Genomic DNA, 8,148 nt, shown 5'->3' with positions numbered 1-8,148 from the left:
TAGTCTGGGGGAAGCACTGCCCCTCTGGGCTAGTCCTGCCTCATTTGTATATGCCAAATAATAGACAGTTAATTTTTAAAAGATATCCATTGTGTACAATATAAAAGACGCAATTAGAACACAGTAATCTCCTTATATAACACACTAGTAGTGGGTTGGTGCGGAGATGGTTCCTTTTAAACTTCCAAAACGATGAAAAAAAGAATGTTTGCAACTTACTGTCAACTGAAAATCATTCCCCAGTGAGATCAACATTTTATCTAGTGGTTTCTTCCTCTTACCGGTTATACCATTAGTGAATTCATTATTTATAGGAATTCTCTGGGAATATATAACTAGCTTTCAAGAAACTTAATGGTACATGTGCCATTTTAGGATTGTACTTATAGACTGAAATTGCAAGTTGAAAAGAGCTGCAGTTTTTGACTCTCATCCGCACGTTTTCATCGTACTCGCCACCATTACTGTTGGATTTAGGGCTCGTGCAGACGAGAGTATTATCAGTCTGAGTGCGATCTGACAAAACATCGGATCACACTCGGACCAATGTTAGTCTATGGGGCTGTGCACGTATGTGATATTTTCCTTTGACAGACTGTGCTCATCCACATAGTAGACAGGAATGAGAGCCGTCTGTTATTTACAAGCACTACAAAACCAAAGAAATGAGCCGGAGCATATGTTGGTATATGTGCAATGTGTAGGAGCACGTTCACACTGTGGGGATTTCACCGAGAAAACCCAAGAAAAAAAAAACAAAATGATCATATGCCCTGTAGTAAATAAATAGTAATAATACATGTAAATAACATAGGGTACTTAACACTTTTTTGATCAAAAAAGCATAAAAGCCATCCACCACGAAAAGGTGACCCAATCTGGATGGTCCTATCTTCTAGTATTAAAATCTCCCCTTGTGTCAGCCGACCTCAATGTAGATGAGGGCAGAGCAGGACATGAGCCTGACTGTTCAGACACTGGCCCATAGGAAGCTATATAGAATAAAATGACTAGCTCAAAACAGGGGGGCTATGCTAACACAAGGTGAGGTTTTAATACTAGAGACAGGATAGGACCGTCCCGATCAGGTGCACCTTGTCGTGGTGGGATGACTTTTATTGTATTTTTTTTTTGCTTTTTTGTTCAGAATATTGTTAACTGAGTACCCTATGTTATTTACATGTACTATTACTATTTATTTACTTATAGGGTATATTCTCATTTTGTTTTTTTTTCTTGGATTTTATTTATTAGCACTAGTTTGGTCAATAAATCAGACCAGATTAGTGCAATTTTTCCACACGGACTTCAAGTCTGTGTTGAAAATAGCACATGGGTAGAAATGAGCGGTCCCATAGAAGTTCGGATTCTGGTACCTGACCCAAACTTTATTCTAAAGTTCGGTTCTGGTACCAGAACCCAATTGTTTTCAATGGGGACCCAGAAAATTCTCTCCCACTCTCCCAGGAACTCCGAACATTCCAACGAACTTCCGGGGAAAGTCCGTGTTCGGCATTTAGCACCAGACAGCTTATCCGGTACGAACACCGTACTTATAAGTTCAGGTCTGCTCATCCCTACCCATAGGCCCTAAAACTGGTCTGTGTGTACTCCCATAGACAGCAGAAAGGCCAAAAATTATGCTCCTTTGAGCTTATCCTTACTCTTTTCCTTAATTCTAACCCTCTGTTATCATTCTAAATTACTTCTGGTCATTTCCTCAAGACTGATGCCACAATACCAGCCTTGGTGCATGTGCAAATAGGCAAATTTGTAATTTTTTGCAATTTTTGGGAAACTCCATTGGGCTAGGGCATTAACTTATTTCCTGTAGACCAGGTACATGGGCTCTGACCACTTATTCCCCACCAGTCTGCGCAGTGGAGATAGAGGAAGGTCAGGAAATGGGGAAGTCGTTACGTATTGTACAAAACGTCAGTTTCAGAATGTGTTGTGCAGCGCCCCGCTGCTTCCTCTTGTGCCACCCTCACATATGAACATTGCGGGTGCTATCCGGGTGCTGTCACTTGTCCTACAACTTTAGAAGGATAGCGTCCTAGAGCGCAGTCATGGCCCTGGTTGAGATTATGCGCCTTTGGAGCGATGGGGTGGCTGCCGCGGACAAAGGAGACTGGAGTAATGCTCTGACATTATTCACATCCATCGCAGACCCTCGATCCAAGATCTGCTTCAACATCGGCTGCTGCCACCTGGTATTAGGGGATTTACATGGGGCCGAACAGGTAAGTCTAATTAAAAGCAATGTCGTAATTTTATTATTTATGGAGACTTAATTTATAATACATTTGGTAATTGCTTAACCCCTTCCGATCAGGTTATTTTCCATTTTTGCTCTTTTATTTTTTTTTTTCTCACCCTTCTTCAAAGAGACAAAACTTTTTTTTTTTTTTTTTTTTGGGTCAACAACATTTTTTTTTTTTTAAGGACGGGTTGCACTTTTGAATGACACCATCCGTTTTACCATGCGATTTACTGGAAAACGGAAAAAATTCCTAGTGCAGCAAAATGGACAAAAAAATAAATAAAACGCCATTCTGCACTTTTTTTTGGGGGGGGGGGTGGAGTGAGAGGTTGTTTTTATGGCATTTATTGTGCGCTAAAAATTATTTGAAAGTAAGATTTTACAGATCAGTGCAATTACAGCGATACCAAACGTGATAGCTTTTTTTTTTTTTTTTTTTTTTTTTTTTTAAGTGGCGAAAGGAAATTTGGAAATTCATAAAAAAATGTTTTCGCTTGCGTCACCACACTTTTTAGTCACTGGAGCTGTGTGAGGGGTTGTTTTTTTGCATGGCAAGATGATGTCTTTATTGGGGTTGATGTGACTAGAGATGAGCGGTGTTCGACTAGAACTGTTCGCCAATCTCAAATTCGAGCTGTTTTGGGCGGTGTTCGAGCAGTTCGAACCCGAACGATTTGCAAAAAATCCGTCTGTTCGAGGTTATGTTCGATAACTGTTCGTGCACCAAAATCGTAACTGGATTTTTTCACAGTAATGCTGTTAATCAATGTTAATACGCAGTTTGAGTGTACAGCGGGGCGGGGGGAGGGGCAGGGGATGGATCTCTGCAGGAATAATGAAGATCTCCATTTTTTTTTTCTCTTTCCCGCATTTACAGTGGGGAGGTGCAATCTGTCAGCCTATCAGCAGCGCACACACGGAGCGAAGTGCTTTTTTTTCACACAAGCAAGGGCATGTGTCATTGGCAGTGTATGTCACATGTCCTTGCCCTATAAGACCCAGCCATTTTCCCGTCGCCACCATTTTCTCACTGCTGCAGCTGCGTGTTAGACGGCACCGCTGCTGCTGTTAGCGCTATATTGTGTAACTGTGAATTGCAAGCGAATTTTCTCTTAAATAGACAGATAGGTTTAGGGAGTAGGGACTAGTTTGTAATTGCAGTCCTTTTCAGGGCTAGGTTACAGCAGTTCCTAGCACTTTTTGCCAGGCAGGTCTGTGCCAGTGCTGTGCAAGTGTTTTTCACAGCATTTGGCTAAATCTAACTAAGCCAATCATTTTGGGCGTCTAGCAGTGTGTGTTAGTCAGTGGAGTAGCCTATCTGTGTTGCAAGCTACACCACCTGTGTATCTAATACCATTTTTTTACTGCACCTAGCCAAGTAAAACCTTTTGGGCAAAGTAGCAGTGTCTGTTACTCATTGTAGTAGCCCATCTGTACCAAGCTCCACCACCTTTGAATTTAATAACATTTTTTTACTGCATCTAGCCCAGTAAATAATTTTGGGCCTGTAGCAGTGTCTGTTACTCATTGTAGTAGCCCATCTGTACCAAGCTCCGCCACCTTTGAATTTAATAACATTTTTTTACTGCATCTAGCCCAGTAAATAATTTTGGGCCTGTAGCAGTGTCTGTTACTCATTGTAGTAGCCCATCTGTACCAAGCTCCACCACCTTTGAATTTAATAACAATTTTTTACTGCATCTAGCCCAGTAAATAATTTTGGGCATAGTAGCAGTGTCTGTTACTCATTGTAGTAGCCCATCTGTACCAAGCTACACCACCTGTGTATCTAATAAAATTGTTTACTGCATCTAACCCAGCCAATCCTTTTGGGCTAGTACCACAGTTTGGCCACTCAGCTCTGCTCGGTTTCCATCCATCGTTTTTGGTGCAAACAACTACAGAGTTGTCAATTAGTTAACCACCAAAATGAGTGGCAAAAGGCCTGCTGCTGGTGGAAAGGGGAATAGGCGTGTTGGAAAGGGAAAAAAAGGTTGTGTCCGTGGGGTAGGTGTTAAAGCAACAGTAACATCTGCAGAAGAAAGACCATCTTCCAGCCAAACTAAGATGTCTACTTCTTTTCGTGGACAATGTGATACGATCCCTTTCTTACGAACACGCCCATCGCTACAAATTCCAGATGAGGCACAAAAACAGCAGGTGCTTCAACGGATATCAAGTGCTCCTTCAAGTGGGCTCTCCTCCACCTCAACTTCAACATCACAAATACTCCAGTCCTCAGAGGTGTCACCCCAATCGCACTTGCTTCCTCACAGTTCCCAAGTCTCCAGCTGCCCGTCTGAGTATGGGGTAACACAGATGGTTGAGTCTGCTGAGCTGTTTACTCATACTATAGCCTGGGAATCGGAGGTCTGTTCCAGAGTTTCTGTGAATCCAGACGAGGAAATGATCTGCACTGATGCCCAGAATCTTTGAGTCAGATCTAGGACCAGATGAAGAAGGTTCTGAGCATAATGTAGACCCTCGTTCCCAAACTGTAACTCCTGTTGGTGGAAACAATGATGAAGACGATGATGAGACTCAAATACCTGATTGGAGCGACAACTTGACTTTTCGGTCAGGGCAGGAAGAGGTTGGCTCTGAGGACGATGGGTGTGATAACACACAGGGTGATGATGACGAGGTTGGAGATCCCACTTACTGTCAACCCACAGTCAGTCAGTCGATGAGGTCAGCAGAGGAGGTGGAGGAGGATGCTATTGACGACGACGTTAGGTTGCGCCTTCCTGGACAGAGACGGAGTACTGGAAGCACGTCAACAACTGCATCCTCAACCACAACTCTGCCTCTGACCACAAGTCGTGGTGGCTCTTCAGGTCGCATGGGCTCAAAGCCTTGCATAGCCTGGCCATTTTTTCAGATCGATAAGGATGACCCAACTCGTGTTATCTGTAATATTTGTCACCAAAAACTAAGTAGAGGCCAAAAAATCCATAGTTTGAGTACTTCATGCATGAACCGTCACATGGATATGAAGCATAAGTTGCAGTGGGAAGCTCACTGTGCTAGAATGCGGCCTAGCGGGCCGGGCCAACCACCGTCTGCCCCATCTTGTGCATCCGCGGCCTCTTCATCCTCTGTGACTGGGGGGACAGCAGTCACACATGTTTTTGGACGCAGACCTGCCACCTCTTTACCCGCAACAGCCAGTGTGATTGGCAGGTCATCATTTCATTTGGAAGTGGAAACACCAGCTGGTGTTGAGCGCTCTCCGACATCGAGAGTACCACCTTTGGATCAAGGCAACCTAACATGTCCGCCTGCATCTTGCTCACAGACCGGCAGTTTGCCGGGGACACCCTACTCAACCCCGTCTAAGCACAACAGCCAGCCCTCGGTCCCTCAGATGTGGACAAGTAAAAGACCATTTCCTCCTAGCCATGACAAAGCTAAGAGGTTAAATTTCACCATCTGAAAGCTGTTGGCTACAGAAATGCTGCCTTTCCGCCTGGTGGACACAGAGGATTTTCGAGACCTTATGTCCGTCGCAGTGCTCCAGTACCAGATGCCCAGTCGGCACTTCTTCTTAAAGAAAGGTGTGCCTGCGCTACACCAGCATGTTGCACACAACATCACCGCTTCTTTGAGAAACTCTGTGTGTGACAGGGTGCATTTCACCACAGACACTTGGACGAGTAGGCATGGACAGGGGCGTTACATGTCGCTGACTGGGCACTGGGTAACTATGGTGACAGCAGGACAAGGGGCTGCTGTCCAAGTCTTGCCATCCCCACAAGTTGTGCGTCAATCCTCTTTATCTAGAAGTTCCTTCACTGCTTCTGCCTCCTCAACCTCCTCTCGGTCCTCCACCTGCACCCAAAGCCTGTCTGGTAATGCCACCCGCTTTCTAACTGCGCAGAAGGAATCCTGCACACCTCCTTACTATGCTGGCATCAGGGCTCAACGGCATCAGGCGGTTTTTACTTTGAAATGTCTGGGAAATGTGAGTCACACAGCTGAGGAGTTGTGGTCAGCTCTGGAGACCCAGTTTCATGAATGGTTGTCTCCACTGGACCTGCAACCAGGGAAGGCCGTGTGCGGCAATGCTCCAAACCTGGGTGCGGCCCTTCACCGGGGCAATGTCACACACGTGCCTTGTATGGCTCACGTGTTGTCCAGCAATTTTTAGCCCACTATCCCAGACTAGATGGCCTTCTGCAGAGGGCACGGTCGCTGTGTGCTCACTTCCGCCGTTCGCATCCCGCAGCTCAATGACTTACATCTCTACAGAAGACGTTGGGCCTCCCAGTTCACCGGCTGAAATGCGATGTGCCGACATGGTGGAATTCAACTCTGCACATGTTGCAGCGACTGTGGCAGCACCGACAAGCCCTGGTGCAATACATTCTGACGTATAGCCTGGGCCAACGAGATCCAGAGGTGGGGCAAATCACGCTGCTGGAGTGGTCTCAGATCAGGGACCTATGCACCCTTCTGCACAGTTTTGAAATGGCGACGAAGATGTTTAGTGCTGACGATGCCATTATCAGCATGACTATTCCGGTGATTTACATGCTGGAGCACACGTTAAACAGAATTCGGAGTCAGGTGGTGGGACAAGAGGAGGTGGAGGAAGTAGAGGAGGAGTCATATGAAGGGATAACATCTCCAAGATCCAGACGGTCGGCAGCACCAAGGTGGCAGGCATGGGAGGGTGGGGGAGAGGGATTAACCAGGGAGCATGGTAGCAGCCAAACTGTTGAGGAAGGTGCAGGAGCCGAGGAAGAACTGGAGGACGAACTGGCAATGGGCATGGAAGACTCATCAGATGAGGGAGACCTTGATCTCATTTCTGTTGTGCGAGGTTGGGAGGAGAGGGCAGAGGAAGGAAGCATGATTCTTACCTCGCCACCAACACAACAAGGACTTGGTGCTCCTGGATGCGCAAGACACACGAGTACCTTCTTGCTGCACTACCTGCAACATGACCCTCGGATTGTCAGAATTCAAAGTAATCCCGACTACTGGGTTGCCACACTGTTAGATCCCCGGTACAAAAGTAAATTTGCCGAAATAATTCCTGCCATAGAAAGGGATTCACGCATGCAGGAGTATCAGCTGAGGCTGTTGCAGAATCTTACATGTGCTTTTCCACAAAACACCAGTGGTGCACGTAGTGAATCTCACAGTTCTAACTTGCCAACCGTGGGACTGTCGAGTCTTCACTCAAACCGTAACAGTAACACAGTATCTGCTGGTAACAGCAAGTTTTTGGAATCATTTTACCACTTTTTTAGACCATCCTTTGCAAGGCCACAGGAGACAAGAAGTCTGACACATAGTCAACGCCTAGAGAGGATGGTACAGGAGTATCTCCAAGTGAACATCGAATCCATGACTGTGTCACTGGACCCTTGCTCATTTTGGACTTCCAATCTGGAAAAATGGCCTGAGCTCTCCACTCACGCCTTGGAGATCTTGTCATGCCCCACAGCTAGTGTTCTCTCTGAACGTGTGTTCAGCGCTGCTGGTGGTGTGCTGACAGATAAGCGCACGCGGCTGTCCACTGAGAATGTAGACAGACTCAGGTTCTTAACGATGAACAAATCATGGATCCGCAAGGACTTTTCTACCCCTGTGTCATCCTGGGGAGACTAAAAGCTTGAGGATTTGGTAAAATCACCTCACCAACCGTTTTAAGCAACTCTGGGGCAATTGATGCCACTTAAGTGTTGTCTGTGCCACAATTTTTGAAAAAAATGGAGACTCTTTTTGGAGTCCCCTTGCTGTGTTTTACGTGACGTTGGCATCGTCAATTCCAGGTGGGTTGGGTCGCTCCCCCCCCCCCCTTTAACCGTAAGAAACTGCATACACTATGGCTTGGGGTAACACAGATGGTTGAGTCTGAAGAGCTGTTTACTCAT

At 45.8% G+C, this 8,148-nt stretch overlaps 1 protein-coding gene across 1 annotated transcript in view; it reads left to right on the top strand.

Moving 5' to 3' along the window:
* The first annotated feature begins 1,948 nt into the window (after positions 1-1,948).
* NCF2 (neutrophil cytosolic factor 2) overlaps positions 1,949-8,148 on the top strand; it is a 53,113-nt gene continuing 46,913 nt past the window's right edge. The window contains exon 1 of the mRNA XM_073642613.1: positions 1,949-2,243. Within this exon, the coding sequence (XP_073498714.1) occupies positions 2,070-2,243 (174 nt within the window). The 5' untranslated portion in view covers positions 1,949-2,069. The remainder of the gene's footprint in view (positions 2,244-8,148) is intronic.

This window comes from Phyllobates terribilis, unplaced genomic scaffold, assembly GCF_046119375.1.
Source record: "Phyllobates terribilis strain yellow unplaced genomic scaffold, ASM4611937v1 Scaffold_8__6_contigs__length_399053987, whole genome shotgun sequence".
In the NCBI taxonomy this organism is placed as follows: domain Eukaryota; kingdom Metazoa; phylum Chordata; class Amphibia; order Anura; family Dendrobatidae; genus Phyllobates; species Phyllobates terribilis.
Note: the sequence above shows the minus strand (reverse complement) of the source record. Positions and strands in the feature narration are given on the sequence as shown.